The following is a 22,626-nucleotide window of genomic DNA, read 5'->3' on the forward strand; positions in this document are numbered from 1 at the left end:
TCTAGGGGGATTAAACAATTCCAGAATGCTTACTTTTAATGTAATACACGTGGTCAGTTGATGCTGTCATAAAAACACTTACTGAAGATTATTTTTAAAAATGATTTTTGATGTCTCTTCAATAATGTGGCATGGCTGTGTTATTTAACAGATAGACATAAAGTCAGTTCATCAAAGTTAGCTCAAAATGTATGATATAATTAATATTAATTTCCATTTTTTTAAAAAAAATGTGCCTTCTTACCATAGAGAAGTAATTGCTTTTGTTGTTTTCTTCCAAGCTGTACAAAATATTTTGAAATATAATAACCATTTATGTAGACCAACTATTTATATGTGGACCAACTACTTCATGATTTAAGGGGTTTTAATATAATCTGCATTCTTACAACAAGGTAGAGCATCTTAAGATCATTGAATAAATTTGCCTTAGGTAAAAGTGATTTTTTAATATTTCTTTTTGAGCAAATCCTTTCAAAAACAATATAAAATCTGAGAGAACTTTGAGAAAACTGTAGAAATACATTTTAGCACCTTTTAAAGAATATCTATATTTACATCTACAGTATATCTCTATTGTATTTGCATCCAACTAGATAGAAATATTATATTCTCATTTATCCTTTCCATGCACATGAAAGACAAATGAAGACAGAATATACTGAATATTAATAAAAAGAAAAAGCAGACAAATCAAAATACAAGGGGTGCAATTTTTAACAATTTCACAAAATCTAAAGCAACTAACTGTACAAAGTAGCTTAAAATGACATAAATAACTAAGTGAGAATTGATTGGAAAAACATTTCAAGTAGAACATTAATGTTAGAGTAATTTTGCTATTGGTTTCTAGGGAAAATAGTATCATTAAAATGTGAGAATATAAAGGGATGAAACTCACTCATATATCAAGTTTGTTATACAAGGTGCAGCTAGTTCTTCGTTTAAATTATGCAGTTTTATAAGAATAGAGGATAATTTATTTTTCTTTTCATTTCTTGATATCCTTTAGGCCAACTATGGGGTTTAGAGCTGGGGGACACAATTTAGTGCTGGCTTGAATCCTTTCTTCAGGGTCTTCCCAATTGATGTTGAGAGAGAGTGAGAGGTCCAGTCCACAGCTACGTCTTTGTGGCATGCTTCAGGGCTTGGTCCTTTCTCCACTCCTTTTTACCAACTACATGATGCCCTTGAGTAAGAACATTTTGCACCTATCTGATCAAGGTCAGATTCATTCCCATCCTTTTGTCCTTCCAAAAGTCCTTGGAGTCATAGCTATGCCAATTAGCCTAGAGGTGGCCAATGGAGTAGAAAACAGATCTCTTAGAGGTTTATGATACCTAGTTTATAGGTATAATCCAAGGCAAAGCAGGAAATGTAGGAAGTGCCTTGATCTAATCTACTGGAGTAATAAGGACTGTTTGGCATGAAACAAATTTAAGCTTGATTTCATATTAATGGAATGATTGCTCTCCCAATCATCCACACATCCTATTTAAGTATGCAAGAAGGCAATGTCTTGTTGATGTTGATATAATCCCAGAGGCAGGTCTCTTGGTGCTGATTCAATTCTTTAGACAAAAGCTTCCTAAAAATGTAGATAATTCCTACACTTCCTTTTGTTCCTCAGGAGTTTTGGAGCATGAGCTATAATTGACACACCACTGTTTAATCTTATTTATCTTAATTTTAATTCTAATTTTACATACTTAATTTCTATTTTATTACTAATTCCATAGTATTTATATTATGCTTTAACCTATCGTTAGGTCATATAATTTGTTATCGATCAAGGACATTGTTTATTATACTTTGGAGAGAGAAAAGCAGTCAGTGTAATCATCACCAACTCTGCACTGCTTGTTTAATACCAAACGACAGTGATAAAATAATTAATTCCACCGTGGTCTGTAGGGTAATTGAAAATGCTGCAAGCTTAAATGCTAATTGTCCTTATAGATGTTCCCCATCAGAAGCTCACCATGGTAGCAAGTTTGCGTTTTCAAGGAAGGCCTATTACAGTCCATTGTGGCATGCGGAAAAAACCAACAATCTGAAAAAAGTGCTTCACAGTTCACTTAGTACATGATGAGCACTAAATGAATGGAGAAGAAGGCTGATCCCTTCGAATGGTGGAGGGAGGGAGGATAGTATGAGCAGCAGCTTTGAGCTTTGCTCTCCTTTTTTCTCCTTTTCTCTCTCTTTTTTTCTCCTTTTTAAATATTTTCTACTTTTAAATCAATTTTTAACTTCTAATTTTTAAATTTAAAAAGCTTCAATTTTACTACTTGAGAGGTTCATCTTTTACTCCAGCTTTTACTCCAGTTTTTTTACTCCAGGTAGTAAAGCATTTAGTGAATGAGAAGGAAGTTTTCTCTACTAAGCAGCAAAACGAGTTATCCATGGCTGTGACAACACCCAGACAACCTAAGATAAAAGACTTTTTTCAGATAATGGACACTGCAAATTCTCTACCGCAGTGATAAAACAGACCAAGACAGGACCTCTACTTGGAACCACAGGATGGTCTCTCCCAGGGGGAAGAAAATAAAGATGGCACAATGCTCACCAAGCAATAAGGATGGTGGAACTGGATTGCAAGGGCAGCTGAGAATTGATGTATACTGTCAGTTTATTCCATCAACTGTGGGTCGTGCATCCTCCTCCCTTCCCCGGCTGGACAGCTGTGAAGTTTTGACACTGTTTGGGGATTTTCCCTGGAATGGGATCGGCAAGCTCAGGCCGAAAAGAGTCAGTTGGGAGGCCTGCTGGGAAGCTCGCAAATCCCTCTGCATATTCGGAAGACAAATGACTCACAACTTTAAGTGAGTCAGCTCCATGCCGGGATAAGAGACTAGAATTGGAGCTTCACAACTACAGCGGACCAGTTTTAGGGCTTGAAAAACAGCTAAGTGATAGTACAAAGGAGTTTATCAGCCAACACAGCATGCTCACTTCTCAGACAGTCTTGGCCATTTTTGACCAGTTTGAAGAGGTGGCATTTAAAGTTGGATTCCATGATCAATCTTATTGCACAGAACAGGCGGAAAAGCTGCAGGTAGTATCAACTGGTTGCCAGACAGAAAGATCTGGTCAGATATCACCAATGAATCAACTGAGGGAAGAAGTAAGCAGACAGCATTTTGACTATAATTGTGGAAGAAAAAAAAAGATGGTGTACTGGCGAGGACCAAAATCCCATGGTATAGGAGTGTGGGAGGGAACAGACGATTGTTGAAGGAGCAGATTGTATTGAACATATAAATTCTGAGGTAAATGCCGGTAGATGGACTTCAAAAAGATGGATAGCAACCTCTCTGTCACAGCTTACGCGGAGTGATAAGGAGACAATAGATTTGGCAGCATATGAATATCTTTGCAATGTGATAATTATTCCAGAATTCTTTTTAAATTCAAACAACAGCTCTTTCCAAGCCTGCTCATGCGAATGAGAGGATTCTTGGCTTTCTTCCAAATTTTAGCAGCTCAAGTTTTTTTCTAGTAGTGAAGTCAGCCCGCTGATCCAGAAAGCTCCAGGGAGATCATTGCAGCGCATGGAAAAGCTAACCTGAAAAGTAAACCAAATAGGGAAAGCAAGTCAACTGAAGTAGGGAGGAGACCTAGGATTACAAAGGAAATGTTGGCTGAAGTTTTGGATCCAACTAATGTGAAACTTCCTTCAATTGGCTTAATGCAAAATGAGACATTCGTCTCTGTTTGCTTAGAAACTTTTTCTCTACTTTCAATATCGGACCAGCAAGAAGTCTTAAAAAAACTCAAAGAGACGAGAAAGCTGCTGAAGCAGACTATCTCCTCTGCTGCTCCTTTGGGGTCATTTGTTCTGGCATGTACAATTCCAGCTTAAAAGCCCAGGAAACCTGACACCCACTATTATACAGCACATAGTGCCAGAGATAGCTGACCTAACAGTGCAAAGTGCTGTGGGATGAATACCAGAGTTGGAAGGTATCCAGGAAAGAATTTCCCAGTCCCCCTTAGTGGCGAAAATGATACCAAGGAATGATGTAAGGGTGGTGCCTCAAGTAAAATCATTTATTGTGGAGGCAGAGATTAAAAGAGCTTACAGATCTGCAAGGCAGAAAGCAACAGGCAGAGAAATGATGCCTAAACAGACTTTTATGGAGTGCAGGCGATTAAATGGATGTGAGTGCAAATGGGGAAGGATGGGTGGAAGAGATTACTCAAGAAGCCTGACTAGGAAAGAGCATACAATCACCTTCTTTAAGAATACACTTCCTCACATGGTAATGTGGCAGGATGGAAAGGAAGTTGGTGTACCTATTTAAATTTCTAAATAGGTATCAGGTAATTGCCTTGCAGGAGACTTGGGTTAGTGGTGATGAGGCCCCCATTGACCTCCCTGGGTTTAATATTTGGCAGCTTCCAGCAAATAGGGTAGCTATAAAGGAAGAGCCTCAGGAGGGTTGTGCATTTTGGTAAAAGCTGAATTAGGATGGATGGGAAACGCGATATGCTCAGACTCTGGCCCTTTATTTTCTCAAGCAATCCTTTTGGCATATGGAGGGAAGTCAGTAGTATTCATAAATGTGTATGTTAATCCAGCAATGGGCGACCTATGAGAGGCACTGGAGCTAAAGATATTAGATATATGGAAAAAATTATAAAAACACCTCTAATTTTGGCAGGAGATTTTAATGCCCATTTTAAGGCCCCTCGTTGGAGCCTTTTGTTGAAAATGGTACAATTCCAGATGGTTATTTACACAACCAACAATCATGGGACTCCCAAGATAGGAAAAAGTATAAAGATGGGGGGAAATTTCTAACAATGATATACAATTGTAACCTTCAAATTGTAGGCCAGTACTCAGAGGTTAGAAGATACCTCATAACCTTTTTTGGTCCCAAGGCAAAAATTGAACCAGTACTTACCTATGAGGCAGAAATATGGGGGTTAGTTAAGTTACCTGGGTTGGAAATCCCTCAAAATAAGTTCTTGAGGAGAATCTTGGCAGTGTCCCCTGGAACCCCAGCATGCGTAGTGAGGGCAAAATTGGGAGTACATGCAATTGGCAGGAGGGCCATGTTGAAGACCATTTATTACTGGCTAAGAATAATTGAGATGGAGGAAGGGAGGTTAGTAAAGGAAGCGCTAATGGAGCAGATTATCTCAAGTAATAAAAATAATTGGTTATCAATAATTTTGAAGCAGGTATCAAGCTTTGATATTCCTTTAAACTGGCAGCAGCACAATCTTAGGCAGATCAGAACTTGGATTGCACAGAGATTTAAGGACATAAGTGCACAATCAGACATTGCACAAGTGACAGCAGCAAAAGTTTGCCCCTGGTTATCAGTAAACAAACACATTTTTAAAATAAAAAAAATATTTAACTTCACCTTTACAGTATCTCCGGTCATAAGGAATTTTTTTTTTCAAATTGAGATTGAACCAACTTCAAACAAACATGCTTTGGGGCAGGTATAAGGGGATCCATGCAAGTGAAAGAGTCTGTTTATGTGGGACGGGGGAAGTCGAAACAACATCCCACATAATTTTTGATTACCCCCTGTACTCAGATTTGAGGGAACACCAGTTGGGTAGGATCTTTTATACCAGCACCCCTAAGTCTAAAGAGCACTTTTTGCAACATTGTTTGTTAAGTGCTAATTTGCAGTTGGTTAAATGGATTGCCAAATTTACTGTAAAGTTGATGGAAATAAGGACAAAGTTGGTGCAGCAGAACGTGGTAGATTGTAGGAAAGACCACTTGATGGGGTAGACGGATGGGTGACATTGTAATATAATTTTAAGCATATTTAATTTGTATCTTAAATTATTGCATTCTATTCTGATTATATTTTAAATTGTATATTATTCCATTTACATTTTAAATTGTGGTCTGCTTCAATTTCATTTTAAAACTGTAATTTTTGTCTCTGGAACTTGATGTTTTGATATGGCCCAAGGGCTAATCAATAAAGATTGATTGATTTATTGATTGATAATTTGTTATCACCACCAATACCAAATCCAGATATCTTATTACAATCTAAAAACAAACATTAAATCTAAAGGGATTGCTCTAAATGTAAAATTCCTAAATATAAAAACAACTTACAGTATTTATTCCTAGTGGATTTAAGTCCTTATAATATATTTGGGACAGAGCTCGTGAAAGAAATCATAGACCATGGCAATTTTGTCTAAACAATACTTAACACATAGCCATAGGGTAACTTCAGTAACTTTAACAAATATCTATTTAAATAGGCTTATACAGGTCTGGATATTATTGGGATTGGACTAAATCATAAATATATCTTTCTTTCTCTCTTTCTGTATAACAAATAAATCAGGCTAACTGGTTTAAACATCTAGAGTACAGTACTGTAGCTGTCTCTTCAGATATAGCTTGATTTATTTTACTTAATTCAGGTTGTTCTTTTATACATGCTTGTAAAATATAATTTTTGTACTTAATCTACTTCTCAGTAGATATCCATAAAATCACTCTTTCAAAAAAATAATTATCCATATATGTGGTGATGGTGGTAGCAATGATGATTTATAAAAAAAATAAATTTCAAAATATGAGATCAATTCATGGAAAAATAATTGTCAAAGAGAATTCATATAATCATGTTTGTAGTATGCAATAAACTTATGTTTCTTTGTATCCTAAATCAGTTTAAATGTGCATTCCTACGTGCTAGAATTAGGGAATTTTATAAATATATAGAATGCAAAGAACAAACTCATGCACTATTTGACTGCTTTCAAATGAAAAAATATGTCCAGTCACTTATTTCAAAGTTCTAAGGTTTTATTTTAATATAGATTAAAAAAAAAATTAGAAGCAAAATCTGCTGTAATTTTAGAAAAAAAAAACATGCTAGTCCTAGCTATCCAGTAGACTTTCTCATATTATAAAGATTTTTTTTGGCCAAATAATGAATATGATTGAGCACAGTTTGGTCAAGGATAATTCACATTCTGATAAAAAGTATTTTGCTAAAAACTATTAGTATTAGAAGATAAATCTAGGGCATTTGAATTGTAGATGAGCTGATCATAGGATTTCTGGTTGAAATAAATATTTTTTTCTTTTTTCTATATTGAAAAAAATATTGTTAATGTTAAAAGGTTCTTCAATTTTTCATGTGTCATTGTTGGCATATGTGCAGGCCATCTTCTGCTAAATCTAAGTTGCAGATATATTCAGATGATATATTTCAATGGGTTTCATTACTTTACTAGAAAATCTTTTCTACTGAACCATAAATCAGAAGCAGCTTTGCAGAAAATGTCCATGTAGGAAAAATAAAGATCAATTGTTTTTCAATAACAGTGGTACTTTTCCCCTCACCTCCTCACCACCAAAATGACAAAGAAGAGAAGAAGAGAAGAAACAATGGCCATGTCAAGGGCCAGAAACATGTCCAGCCTATTTGCTGTACCCAACTGCAGCCATTGTGTCCCCAAGGATAAAGTTATTAAGAAGTTTGTCATCCAAAATATTGCAAAAGCAGCTGCAATCCAAGATATCTCTGAAGCAAGTAGCTTTGATTCCTATGTGCTACCCAAACTTTATGTGAAGCTTCACTATTGTGATAGCTGTGCTATCCAGCAAGGTGGTAAGGAACTGATCCCACGAGGCCTGGAAAGACCACATTACCCCTCCCTGGTTAAGGCCAGCAGGTGCTGCCCCAAGACCACCCCTAAGCCTATTTAAGGAGATGTTTTAAAAGATTGTCCAATTATTGAGTTAATAAATACATTTACAATAACTGTGGTGCAATCACTGATAATCAGTGGTGGGAGTCAGCCGGTTTGCACCCATTCGGGAGAACCAGTTGTAAACTTTCTAAGCAGTTCGGAGAACCAGTTGTTGGAAAAATTTTTTTTTATTTTTTCCCACTTTGCAGTGCTAATCCTATAAGGAAGGCAGGGAGGAAATATTCTGGTGTTGTTTCTAGCCTCATCTTTATTGCCCTGCTTACAGAAACTGCCTTTCCGGTTAATCCTCATTATAACAGCTAAGGCGAACCGCCCATTGACCTGAGTGACATTGAGTTCACCATGCCCACACAGTCACATGACCACCTAGCTCCACCTACCCAGCTGGTCATTAGAGCAGAGAACTGATTTTTAAATTATTTGAATCCCACCACAGCTGACAATAGTAATATTGCAGCACTAGGAAACGTGTTGAGAGGCAGTAGACGAGAGGTTGGTTTCTGCTGCTTTGCCCTGGATCGGGAAAACTTCTTTTGTGCATGTGCAGAAGCATCACGTATGCAAGTGCACGTGCACGAGCAAACACATAGTAAAATAATTTGAAGCTCACCATTGCAGTAGATCTGCAACCCTGAAAAGTTCTGGAAGAAATGGATTATTTATACCCATTGCCATCAATTTTCAGGTCAATATGTAGTATTGAGACAGCATTGATTGAACTAGTGGATAACTTTGGTGGATTTTGGGTGGGTGGGACGTATTCATCCTGATTCTCCTTGATATCTCACACAGTTTTGATATAATTAAACATGGTATCTGAAGCTGAATGGTAGCTATCTTTCTTCAGTGATTTTCTCCTTCCTCTGAGGTCGGTACAACACAGAACTATCAAGTTTGTATGGAGGCAAGATGCTTCCCCTGTTATAACACATGTCCTGTGGAATGGCCTCAAACATAATCAGCATTTCAAAAGTCTGTGAAAGTCTAACCCTTCCTCAAGGCATTGGGTTCATGATGTTGATAGAGCTATAATGTTTCTGTAGTTTAGCTTTATATGTTGATAATATAGGGTCCTCAACCCAGTTTCTTTTTTATTGGATTGATGTAATTCAATTATGTTTTATTTCTATTCCCACCCAGAGTTCTTCTGGCAAACATATCGTGCATATGTTAAATAATTAAAATTACTAAATAAAAATTTCAATAAAAGTGGCATAACCTTAATGTGTGCATTGATATGTTATTTAAATGTCCACAAGAAGCACAGATGCCAGAGCAATATTACAATACTGCTGTCATCATACTCACAAAAATGGAAAATACTTTCATTTAGTACTCATCAATAAAATAAATGAGTGATCCCAGTTTTAACACCCAGTGGCTCATCCATTTCAATAAGGCATATAATCTTAGGTAATATAGGATATAATTATTAAAATATATTGTATACAATCTCTTGGTTCCAATCTCTGAGCCAAGGAAGTAAATAGTAAGATTATTTCATTTGAATGAAAAACAAGAACCTTGAACATTGAGTTAATTGTGCAAAAACCTAGAATAATCCTTCCTGGAATTTTTCCCAAATTTGCCAATCAATAGAACTAACATGATCTATTATAAAAAATAGGAGTTATATAGATAGATATTCAATAGAATATGAATTAAAATATGTTCTATAAGATATGGGTGTTTCTTTATTTTTGCTTTGTTTTATTTTCCCATTTAAAGAAAAATAATTTCTCATCAAGTTTTTCTTCCTTTTTCATCCCTTTTTTGAAATATGAAGAATCCAGGCACTTTTCATTGTTCAGTCATAGCAATAGCACTTAGAGTTCAATACTGCTTCATAGTGCTTTACAGCCCTCTCTAAGCAATTTTCAGATCAATATATTACCCCCAACATTCTGGATCCTCATTTTACCTCAGGAGGATGGATACTGAGTCAACATTGAGCCTGGTGAGATTCAGACTGTCAAATAGCACTCAGCCCACAGTCAGCAGAACTAATCTGCAGTACTACATTCTAACCACTGCACCACCACAGGTCATAAGGAGAGGTTCATAGGAGAAATGAGTATAATTATAAACTTGTGATAATTGTTGGCAAGGAGTTTTCATGTGGGAATATTGTCCCTTCTGAGATACCATCTTTTTAGATTGTGGAATTTATGATGCCTTTGTATAGAATGGGTAATAATAATACGTCAAGGATAAATGCAGCATACATGTTGCTTTCGAATTGCTCTGAAGTTGATTTTGTTCCCTTAACAGAAATATAAATAAATGAATTTGGGTATTGCTGAGTTCCTACCTTCCTGTTTATTTTGAAAGTAAGGTAAGTGCAAACCTTTTGGTCATTTCTTGCATTATTCTAACTCTAAAAATGTTCCCAATTGTATGTATATTGCTTGAACAATTCTAAACCTAAATACATTTCCACCTTATTGATAGTTACAATTGACTAAAAGGAAATGTTAATGATTCATAAAAATTGTACCTCTCAAATGTTAATGGAATGCCAATGTATGCTACTTTTAAAAATGCTCTATATTCGTATACCAACTTTTATATGGACTCACTGGATGAGTCTGGTACAGAACTATTTAGGGAATGTTCCAATTCAGTTGACCAACTGCAATTTGGACATTTGGAAATAACTCTAAGCAATAATAGCTAAAACAACCCTCAGGGTATTTATTCCTTTTTTAATTTTAGGAAGTACAATAAGCTTTAATAAAAATTCAGCTTGATAAATGCCTCAGGAATAGATGCCTCTTCATTTTCTTGTTTGATTTAAAGCTTAATGTTAAAATGTTGTCCAATTTTATTAGTTTTAACTTTGCATCTTAAAACTTCTGCCTACGCATAAAAAAATTGTTTGTGTGTTTGTGAGTGTGTGTGTGTGTGGGTGGGTGGGTGGGTGGGTGGATGGGTGGGTGGGTGTGCATGTAGACATGTAAAAGAGAGCCAACTTTTCATGCAAAACTTTAATCGAATCAATGAAGAGTTGAAAGTAGAAAAATTTAATATCATATAAACTGAGTTGTACATTGCCTTATATCTATGTTTACATATTTCTTTTTTTGTATTATAGATGAGCAAACAAAAATGGAGAACCAAACTGACTCATTTGTATTCCTTTTTCTTGGACTTTCCAGTGATCCTCAACTACAGATTTTCTTTTTCTTTTTCTTTTCAATCATTTTTCTAATAACACTGTCAGGCAACATCACAATAATTTTGATTGTAAGAATGGATCCTTCTCTTTCTGCACCCATGTATTATTTCCTCTCTCATTTGTCATTTGTTGATATCTGTTATTCTACAGATATTGTTCCTAAGATGTTAATACATTTTCTTATGAAGCAAAAGACAATTTCCTTTACTGGTTGTGTTATGCAAATGTTTTTCAGTTGTCTGTTAAGTGTTACAGACATTTTTCTACTTTCAGCAATGGCATATGACAGATACATTGCTGTTTGTCACCCACTTCATTACATAATGATCATGAATAAAGCAATATATACTTACCTGGTTATAGGAGCATGGCTAATGGGCTTATTGTCTGCAATCATAAACATAGTTCCCATATTTGACTTACAGTTTTGTGGCTTTCAAGAAATTAATCACTTCAGATGTGAACTTCCATTGCTATTGAAAGCATCTTGTTCTGATACTTTTCTTAATGAATGGATTCTTTTTTTTTCTGTGTTGATTTTTGGATTTGGTTCCTTCTTACCAACTTTAGTCTCCTATATCCACATCATCACCAGTATCATGAAGATACGTTCTGCAGAGGGCAGAAGAAAAACTTTTTCCACCTGCAGTTCTCATCTAACTGTGTTGGGTTTGCTATACATGACAGGAATGTCTCAGTACATGAAACCTAGCAGTGTTTCTTCAATTACACTAGATAAGCTTTTCTCGATTCAGTATAGCATTTTGACCCCCATGCTGAATCCAATTATCTATAGTCTAAAAAATGAGGAAGTGAAGAAGGCACTTAGAAAAATAATTACAAAAAAGTAAATACTAGACAAGTGCAGGACTACAAAAATGAATTTATCTTTGTTCAGAAAGAACAAAGTGCCATTCTGGATGGAAACCTTCTCTTATACAAACAACTCTGTGATCTGAAGTTTCTTCACTTTCATGGGGACTCTATCATACTGAAAAAATGTTGTTGTTTCCTAAATTTTGCTTGTTAGTATATTGTATTTTATTTAACTTGTATATTTTATACAAAACAAATTACTAAAAGAATAGCAAGTTTGAATTTTTAATCACAATATTAATAATTCAAAATCACTAGCATATCATTTGGATTGAAACAGATACTTCCGTGGAAACAGAATTCATTATCACAGTTTCAAAACCTACAGTACTTACACATTTTTTTACAGAAAGGGTGACTAAACAATCTGTCTTTTGAAAATATAGACCTTGAATGACTTTAAATTAAACTTTGATATTGAGAAGTTATGTTCCCCACCAGTGACTAAGAATTGATAAAATTCAATATTGTATCAATATAAAATTCAATATTGTATTCAGAAATGTATCTGGTGTATTTATTGCTGTGAAAATATAGCACTGCTTGAAGTTATGTCAGCTTTTAGAAAACAATTTAAATCTTAGAATTTCTCATGCATGTTGTATATTATCAACCTCACATTCCTTGTGAAGTTCCTGACAATTTCAATTGTAAATGTTTACATAGCTGCAATAATTATATTCATTTTGATTCTACATGTTCCATGTGATCTAGGATACTAAAAAGGCTATACCAAACACATCATAAATCTTTATATTAAGGATAGTGCTGTTGTATCTAATACAGACAAAGTTTGGTTGAAATTTATTTTTAGATCATAGGTGAGATGATAGGTAATCATAGGTAATCAAAATAAGTCTTTTTTCTGTTTTTTTCTGCTGCTTTCTATTGAGAGCATTTGGTGTCAATGAGAAAACATCCCACAATTTCTTTGGTAATAAGAACTTTTTAAACTTGTTTTGTTTTTCTTCAAAAGTATGTTTCATAGTTTGAAACATATTTTTGATAAATATGTTTCAATACTCTCTACTGTTTCATTCAGCATAAAAATAGTTTTATGATTTTTGTATAACATAAAAGAATTTTATGGTGCCAAAAATTATTTTTCTGCATCATTTACTACCAAATTTAAAGAATGCACAAAATGAGAAGTTTGTTCTGTGTGTATGTGTGTGTATGTATGTATGTATGTATGTATGTGTGTATGTATATGTATATGTGTATATATATATATATATATATATATATATATATATATATATATATATATATATATATATATATATACATATATATATATATATATATATATATATATATATATATATATACATATACATATACATATACGTACATACAGTATATATATATATATATATATATATGTGTGTGTGTGTGTGTGTGTGTGTGTGTGTGTGTGTGTGTGTATGTGTATGTATGTATATATACTTTTATATATATATATATATATATATATATATATATATATATATATATATATATATATATATATACTTTTTCTTTTCAATTTTCTATGCTTTATTTTTTATTTATTTATTTATTTATTTATTTATTTATTTATTTATTTATTTATTTATTATTTGATTTTTAAATCAGATCTTTAATTTTGGTCAGTTCAAGACATCAAACATGTCTAATGTCCTCACCTCCTATTTTGCCTTCAATAACAAAAAACTAAGTGGGTTAAGCTGAGAGAGAAAGAGTAACTTGCCCAATGTCCCATAGCTGGCTTTATGTCTAAGGAAAAACTGATTCACAGTTTCCCAATTTCTATCCTGATAACTTAACCACTGCACCAAATTGTCTCTGTAGCATTATCATATCCCTAGCCTTTCAAATTATTGTGTACACATTTAATTTTTGTAAACAGTCCAAAGATGTATAATCTTACTCCAGTTGTATTGTCTACTATACAATGTCCCACAAAATGTTCACATATAGAAATATATTCATGGTTTTTTATCTGGTTTACATTATTGATTTTGTGTCTAACAATGTGCAATAGTTTCTGGGGTTGATGTTTCTATTCTATAAAAATGTTCTGCCCTATAATCAAACCTTGTTATATTTCTGCCAAAAGATGGAAATGTTCATTATCATGTTCACAACATTTCTTGACTAATTGTCTGAATTATCTCCTCTGACTATTGCATCACCAAAACCTGAACCATATACAGACTATCTATTCAAATATACATGCCTATATTTTCTTTGACTTAATATATTCTTTGTCCTAGAGCATCATTTTTTTTTAACCATCAGATCTTAATTTTGGATGCTTAAGAATGGTTTTGAAGTACATTTTACTTTGTTTAGATTTTCCAAAACTATATGGTAAAGGCTGTCACTTTTTGCTTGCTTTTGCATTTTTGAGTTGATTTGCTGTCCATTCTATTCTGAAACAACTTGCAACCTATATTTCTTTAATATTGAATAAAGCAACCAAATTCTAGTATTTTTATCATTTGGAAGAATTCACTTGTACTAAGTTTAAAAAATATTTTATATGCCCTATCTTTTAGGAAGTTAAATTTCTTATCTCAAGTGTATATTTTCAACAAAAGTGCTCCATTTTTATAGGCACATTTACCAATGTTTTCCTATTATTCTCTTGTAGAGAGAGCATTAGGTCTGTAGCCTTCAAGATTTCTGGAGAAAGCAGATGACTAATATTGAAAACTGCAATCAGTTTTCAAGTCAGGATATAGCACTGAGACATATGGATTACTTTGATTGAAATAATATATCCATCCTTGTCTTCCTTGACATTACAGTGAATTTCAATATCATCCATCATGGTCTATTTCTGAACAAACCCAGTGAGGGGTAATGGTTCTTCATCAATTTCCTCTTTCCTCTGAAATCAATTCCAGATAATATTATGGGCTATGTATATGATGATGTGTACTTTGTCTGCTATATCACCTTTCTAGGGAGGACTTTCTTTTGAATTATTTTCTTTTTAATGAAAATAATTCATTTTTATCAGGTTTTTCTGTCTTCCTCGTCCCTTCTTTTAAATATGAAGAATTAATGAGCTCCCCCTCATACAAATAACCATTTGAGAAATAACTATAAGCCACTGATAATCATTACAAAAGAGTTTTCATGTGGGGATTTTTTTCCTTATGGGATACTTGTTTTAGATTACAGGATTTAAATTGTATATAGAATGAAAAATAATACCTCAAGAATAAATTCTGCCAACATATTGTTTTGAAAAAACCACCACAACAATTGATGTGTGTGAATAAATGGACTTGGAGTAGGGGGGTGGTCATTGTTGGATGCATACCTTTATGTTTATTTTGAAAGCTAGAATAAAGTAAGTATAATCCATCTGTTCATTTCTTGCAAATATGTTCAAGTACATTTTTGACATTGAAAAATCTTCATGATGATGTGTAGATTACTTAAATAGTCAGAATTCTACATTGTCACTTTGTTTTTTGTTATAACAAACTAACAAGAAAATGCTAGTACTTTAGAAAATATCTGCCTTTTTAATGGATTCAGTTTTTTTAATGTTCTATTTTCACATAACTTTTTTCATATTGGCTCATTATATTTACATTTTTGTAGAGTTCTTTTCCCCCCCAAAAAAAATATGCAGTAATTTCTAGGACATATAGATCACTAACAATGAACCTGAGAGAATGTGAGAGAAAATTGAAAACAAAACAATTTAATATCATATAAACTGATTGTACTTTGTCCTATATCTCTATTTAAATATTTATTTTTATTTTACAGATGAGTAAAAATGGAGAACCAAACTGATTCATTGGTCTTCATTTTTCTTGGACTTTCCAGTGATCCTCAACTACAGATTTTCTTTTTCTTTATCTTTTCAATCATTTTTCTACTTACATTGTCAGGAAATATCACAATAATTTTGATCATAAGAATGGATCCATCCCTCTCTGCACCCATGTATTGTTTCCTGTCTCATTTGTCTGTTGTTGATATCTGTTATTCTGCAGATATTGTCCCTAAGATGTTAATGGACTTTCTTATGAAACATAAGAAAATTTGCTTCACCAGCTGTGTTACACAAATGTTTTTCAGTCTTCTATTAAGTGTTACAGAAGTTTTTATACTTTCAGCAATGGCATATGATAGATACAGTGCTGTTTGTCACCCACTTCATTACATAATGATCATGAATAAAGCATTATGCACATCTATGGTTATAGGAGCATGGATAATGGGGTTGTTGTTTGCAACCATAAACACAGTTCCCATATTTGCCGTACAGTTTTGTGGTCTTCCTGAAATTAATCACTTCAGCTGTGAACTTCCACCATTTTTGAAAGCATCTTGTTCTGACACTTTTCTTAATAATTGTATTCTTTTGTTTTCTGTATTGATTTTTGGACTTGGTTCCTTCTTACCAACTTTAGTCTCCTATATCCACATCATCACCAGTATCATGAAGATCCATACTTCAGAAGGCAGGAAAAAAACTTTCTCCACCTGCAGCTCTCATCTCATGGTGGTGGGTTTGCTATATATGACAGGAATGTCTCAGTACATGAAACCTAGCAGTGTTTCTTCAATTATACTAGACATGCTTTTCTCTATTCAGTACAGCATTTTGACTCCCATGCTGAACCCAATTATCTATAGTCTGAAAAATGAGGAAGTGAAGAAGGCACTTAGAAGAATATTTACAAAAAAGTAAAATACTAGAATTTTTTTATGTTGCTTTATTTTGTAGAATTTTCAGTGTTGCTTTATTTTGTAGAATTTTTTTATTGAGTTCATGTTAGAATTGTTGTAAATCATATTGTATAGAGTTTCAAAATGGATCTGAGTTACTCATGAGAAAGCTAAGCATTATTATTCTACTTAGTGAGTTTGGGGCTTATATATTAAACATTATTATTTAATTTGAAAGCTTTCATGTTCACTGTCCACTCTATGTGTGGACTCTCTGTGTATGTATGGATTTAAGGGTCCATTGGGCCTCTGCATTTTTATGGCCATCTAAGTTTTGAAGGATATTGTGCTACCACTCAATGCATCTTTTATATTTTGATAAAAATTTGAAAAGGTATTTATACCACAAATATATAAAGTATACAATGAGGAAGCCTATCAACTTGTAATGTATCACTTATTCTTTAGAAAATTCCTAATATATTATGAACTTGCCTGGGTCTTTTAAGTCTCCCCTCTCCAAGATGTATTTAAGATGGTGAAGATTAGAGAATTGTAAACTCAATGTGCTGACGTGATAAATCTGCCTTTTAGGGGCAATTCCATCCATTTTGTCCTTCCCTTTTAGTTATATTTTGCGAGATATTGATATTAAATAAATAAATGTTAGCAATTTCTAACACACACACACACACACACACACACACACACACACACACACACACACACAAAACACCTTGCCATCTTCCCCTTATTTCTTAATTAACTGCTTATTTTGATCCAAAATATGTCATTGCTTTTGATTCATTAGCATAGATTTAGTAGCATTTAGTGACATGGATATTTAGTGACTTTGATGACATTTCATGACTTTCAAATGTTCAAATTGAAAACAAAACATCTAGTAGTATAACATTTTTTTCCTAAATTCAGGATAAAATATGGAATTTTCCTCAGTTTTTAAGATAATTTATTTTATAGAGCAGTAAGAATTCAAAACAGAATATGTTATTTTCTTATTTTATTATTATTTTGAAGTCCACAAAGTAGACTGGATAGTGTTCTAAAATTTCCCCAAGACTGTGTTGTCTCTTTGGTTTGGAAATATTATTTGAATATAAATTATCCTCAGTTTTCAAATTTACAAAGTACGCAAAGCTCAGCATCATTATCCATTCCCTGAATTATCCATTCCATGATTATAGGATGAAAAATGTAGAATAGCTGGCCTTTAGAATGTGAAATAAAATGCAATATTTGGTTGCAACCTGAAGAGAAAATTCAGGAAATCAGCAAACTTTATTCTAAGCATGTACAACACTTACTACAATAAAATGCAGTTCATCTGCCATTGAAAACCTACTTGAGTGGAAATAAGTGGCTTAAAGAATTTGTAAGACATATTTTGTTCAAACTCATTTTGTAGAGGGAGATGGATAGAGAAAGAGGGAGATGGGAGGGAAGGAGAGAGAAAGGAAGGAATAAATGGGTGATAGACTCAAATTGTAATACATGGAGTCATTCAATTGAATTCATGGAAAAAGAAAGTTCTACAAGATTTCTGAAACTTTCAAACTTTATAATATATAAACAATTAAGCAAAGTATTTTTGGCATCAAATAATTCATTAATACAAAATAAAAAGTGATGAAAATCATAATTAGATATGTAACTAATATTTTGAAAAATCAATGTTAAACTTTTTTTGACAGAATGTAAGATATAATTTCAAAAATTCATCAGATTTTGTTTGTAATGAATTTCCAACAAAGTTAAAATAAGCTTCAGACTTATTTTTTCAGACATTTAGACCATATTTGGTACTCCATGTAGCACCATCAAGGATTTTTAGCACCACATATTATATATTATGCAACAGCATGGCAAGGACAGCAAAAGTATCTGCTTTTAAAGCAGAGAAAAACAGCTGACTAAAAAAATGAATTCCAAAGCACATAAAAAGTAAACATTTATCAATATTGTAAATTAATTGGAATATGAGAAAAGGAAAGTTACCTATAATACTTTAATGCTTTGGTTTCTTTATTTTCTTTGTATTTTGAAAAAAAATTGTGGAGCTTTTAGTTTAGGATTTAAATTCTTACACTGTTGAAATAATTTAATGTGCTGTACTTTATTATTTTCATGAAATAGTAAACACTAAATGTAAAATCTTGTTGATTCTTTCAATATATTTCAGTTCCATTTTTTTTTCTGGTTTAATTTTCTTTCTCTACCTGTAGCTCCCACCTCATTGTTGTGGGTTTGCTATATACAGTATGATGGAACTATTCCAGTACATGAAAAACATCAGTGTGTCTTCCATTACATTGGATGAGATTTTCTCTATTCAATATAATATTTTGATCTCAATGCTGAACCCAATTTTCTATAGTTTGAAAAATAAAGAAGTGAAGAGGACACTTGGAAGGATATGTAAGAAAAATTAAATGATTGAATTTATTTTTGCTTAACCTTATCCCAGGATTTTGAATTGGATCTAAATTTAATTCATATTTAGAGCAGTACATTTCTTTTAAAAAAATGGATTAAAAACTCTAATTCTAATATATGATGTGTTTGGATCTAATTCATTAAACTCATTCTCCATGAGAGGAGGTTTAAAATGGGTGTCTATCATTCTCTCTCTACTCCTGCATGTGTTTATATATGTGTACAAGATAAGATCTCTTTCTACTGCTGTATGCATGTCCTTCATTAAGTCTGTACATTGATACATTAGAAATGATTCTTAAAGATCATCCTGTGCCCATTTTATGACCATGCTGAAGACTTTTGATCATGTTTGCTCTTCAACATATATTTAATCTGGAAAGACTAGATGGTTCTAAAGTTTGAGCTAGATAGCTGTAGCTGTAGCTGTAGCTGTAGCTGTAGCTGTAGCTGTAGATATAGATATAGATATAGAAGATATAGATATAGATATAGATATAGATAGATATAGATATAGATATAGATATAGATATAGATATAGATATAGATATAGATATAGATATAGATATAGATATAGATATAGATATAGATATAGATATAGATATAGATATAGATATAGATATAGATATAGATATAGATATAGATATAGATAGATAGAGATAGAGATCGGTAGAGGTAGAGGTAGTTGTAGTTGTAGATGTAGATGTAGATATAGATATAGATATAGATATAGATGATATAGATATAGATATAGATATAGATATAGATATAGATATAGATGATATAGATATAGATATAGATATAGATATAGATATAGATATAGATATAGATATAGATATAGATATAGATATAGATATAGATATAGATATAGATATAGATATAGATATAGATATAGATATAGATATAGATAGATATAGATATAGTTTAGGTAGAAGTAGAGGTAGAGGCAGAGGCAGAGGCAGAGGCAGAGGTAGATGTAGATGTAGATATAGATTAGATAGAGATATAGGTATAGGTATAGATATAGGCAGAGGCAGAGGCAGAGGTAGGTATAGGAATAGGTAGAGATATAGGTAGAGGTAGAGGTAGAGGTAGAGAGAGGTAGGTATGGGTATAGGTATAGGTATAGGTATAGGGAGAGGTAGAGGTAGAGGTAGAGGTAGAAGTAGAGGTAGGTATAGATAGAGGTAGACGTAGATGTAGAGATAGGTATGGGTATAGGTATAGGTAGAGGTAGAAGTAGAGGTAGGTATAGGTATATGTAGAGGTAGAGGTAGAGTGTCAGGGCTGCTTCGCTCAGTAACCAAGAAAGAAAACACTCAACTCCATTTTGCAGAATCAAGAGTAGTTTTACTGGTTATGAGTAGATAGTAGCTAGGCAAAGCAAGATCTGAGGCAAAAGCGCGCGTAATCATAGATATCAATATGTGACCCATTCCCCTCTCCTTGGTAATCCCATCCCATAGTCCAATCCAAACACTCCACAGGTGTCATGTGGGAGACATTTTCAAAAATCATCATCAAGTTGGTATGTCGGACATTAGGCCTTGGCGGCTACTCCTGTCTGTGCCACATGCGCAGTGAGAACAACTCCCTTTTTACAGTCCTCCTGCACAGACTATTTCCCCCACCCAAATACCATGCCCCACTCCCCATTTCAATGGCAGCCGAAAAGTAAGCAGCAAAACAGAGGCTGACATAGAGGTAGAGGAAGAGGAAGAGGTAGATGTAGATGTAGATATAGGTATAGGTATAGGTAGAAGTAGAGGTAGAAGTAGAGGTAGAGGTAGGTATAGGTACAGGTACAGGTACAGGTATAAGTATATGTATAGGTAGAGGTATATATAGATATAAATATTGCTATAGGTATAGATATAGGTACAGGTACAGGTACAAGTATAAGTATATGTATAGGTAGAGGTATATATAGATATAAATATTGCTATAGGTATAGGTATAGGTATAGGTATAGGTATCAATATAGGTATAGGTACAGATGCAGATGCAGATGCAGATGCAGATGCAGATGCAGATACAGATACAGATACAGATATAGATATAGATATTGGTATAGTAGAGGTAGAGGTAGAGGTCAGTGACGTGCGGTGAAGTTCACGGCCGGTGAGGCAAGCAGGCAGGACCTCTATATTCTCCTTCCCCCCACCCCTCCAATTTAGGCAGGGTCCAAGCCACTCCGGAAAAAAACAACCCTGCCCGCCTCTTGCCTTTGAAGGAGAGGAGGAGGAGGGCACCCGCATGAGGACGGGAGGTAGGACAAGCTGAAGGGTTCATCTCCCCACCGCATAAGGATCAGAGGGCTCGCCTCGGAGCCCGCGTCTCCGAGCGCGCGCTCACTTGCTATAGCTGGGTGAGGGGGGCGGCAGAGGCTTTAAGGCAAGTGTCTGAACGGAAGAAATGAATAATCTTCCCAAGCAGCCTCACACACCAGAAGCACCGAGGAGGGGCAGCAGCGGCTGGCATTGGCAGAGCCCCCTGCCTCCGCCCACCCTCGCGTGCCAGGATTTTCCTTGTGGCATTTCGCCTCCGCCCCACCCACCGGAATAATAGTGCGTGTGCATGCACCATCCACCCACTCACCCCAGCTGCACCTGAGGAGAGGGGGGAAAGCCAAAGAGAGCCCCCCCTTCACACGCAAAGCCCCCTTAAAGCAGAGAACAAGCCAGCTCTATGGCGGACAGGCGCGCTGGCACTTTAAACTGCATGCTGGCACTTTAGCATGCCCCTCGGCCGCCATTCAGTGAAACATGTTTTGCTGAATGGCGGCCGAGTTCTAAACTGCCAGCATGCCTTTAAATGCCTGCTTGCCTTACGCACGGGCCCGCGCAGAAGGCAAGCCGCCACTTCAAAGTCATGCCGGCATTTTAGCTTGCCCCTCAGCCGCCATTCAGCGAAACATGTTTCACTGAATGGCGGCCGAGTTCTAAACTGCCAGCATGCCTTTAAATGCCTGCTTGCCTTCCTCAGGGGCCCGCACAGAAGGCAAGCTGACACTTCAAAGTCATGCTGGCACTTTAGCTTGCCCCTCGGTCGCCATTCAGTGAAGCATCTTTCGCTGAATGGCAGCCTAGTTCTAAACTGCCGGCATGCCTTTAAATGCCTGCTTGCCTTCCGTGCGGGCCCGCGCAGAAGGCAAGCCACCATTCAAAGTCATGCCGGCACTTTAGCTTGCCCCTCGGCCACCATTCAGCGAAACATGTTTCGCTCAATGGCAGCCAAGTTCTAAATTGCCGGCATGCCTTTAAATGCCTGTTTGCCTTCCGCACGGGCCCGCACAGAAGGCAAGCCGGCACTTCAAAGTCATGCTGGCACTTTAGCTTGCCCCTCGGTCGCCATTCAGCAAAGCATGTTTCGCTGAATGGCGGCCTAGTTCTAAACTGCTGGCATGCCTTTAAATGCCTGCTTGCCTTCCGTGCGAGCCAGTGCAGAAGGCAAACCGGCACTTCAAAGTCATGCCGGCACTTTAGCGTGCCCATCGGCCACCATTCAGTGAAACATGTTTCGCTGAATGGCGGTCGAGCTCTAAACTGCCGGCTTCCCTTCGCGCCAGCCGGCCATTCAGCAAAACATGTCCTGGTTTGTGGCTGGGCTGCACACTTGTACTTTAAAGTGCATGCCGCCCGGCCACAAACCAGGACATATTTCACTCTATGGCGCACTGAGGTGGCATGGCTTTAAAAAATAAAAAAATGAAA

General features: G+C 35.0%; 2 protein-coding genes and 1 pseudogene across 2 annotated transcripts; all 3 read left to right on the forward strand.

Annotated features, from left to right (window-relative positions):
- The first annotated feature begins 4,007 nt into the window (after nucleotides 1-4,007).
- Nucleotides 4,008-7,730, forward strand: LOC116521412 (annotated as a pseudogene).
- A 3,100-nt stretch (nucleotides 7,731-10,830) lies between these two features.
- On the forward strand, nucleotides 10,831-11,751 carry LOC116520323 (olfactory receptor 5A2-like). The gene has a single exon (XM_032234474.1). It carries the CDS (start codon nucleotides 10,831-10,833, stop codon nucleotides 11,749-11,751), a length of 921 nt encoding a protein of 306 aa, XP_032090365.1.
- Nucleotides 11,752-15,560: 3,809 nt separating this feature from the next.
- Nucleotides 15,561-16,481, forward strand: LOC116520417 (olfactory receptor 5A2-like). Its single transcript, XM_032234608.1, has one exon. It carries the CDS (start codon nucleotides 15,561-15,563, stop codon nucleotides 16,479-16,481), a length of 921 nt encoding a protein of 306 aa, XP_032090499.1.
- The last annotated feature ends 6,145 nt before the right edge of the window (nucleotides 16,482-22,626 follow it).

Source organism: Thamnophis elegans, chromosome Z (genome assembly GCF_009769535.1).
Source record: "Thamnophis elegans isolate rThaEle1 chromosome Z, rThaEle1.pri, whole genome shotgun sequence".
Classification (NCBI taxonomy): domain Eukaryota; kingdom Metazoa; phylum Chordata; class Lepidosauria; order Squamata; family Colubridae; genus Thamnophis; species Thamnophis elegans.

Excerpts from the sequence above, each read along its gene's own strand:
- LOC116520417 (XM_032234608.1), top strand. The coding sequence starts at position 15,561 with ATGGAGAACCAAACTGATTCATTGGTCTTCATTTTTCTTGGACTTTCC.
- LOC116520323 (XM_032234474.1), top strand. The coding sequence starts at position 10,831 with ATGGAGAACCAAACTGACTCATTTGTATTCCTTTTTCTTGGACTTTCC.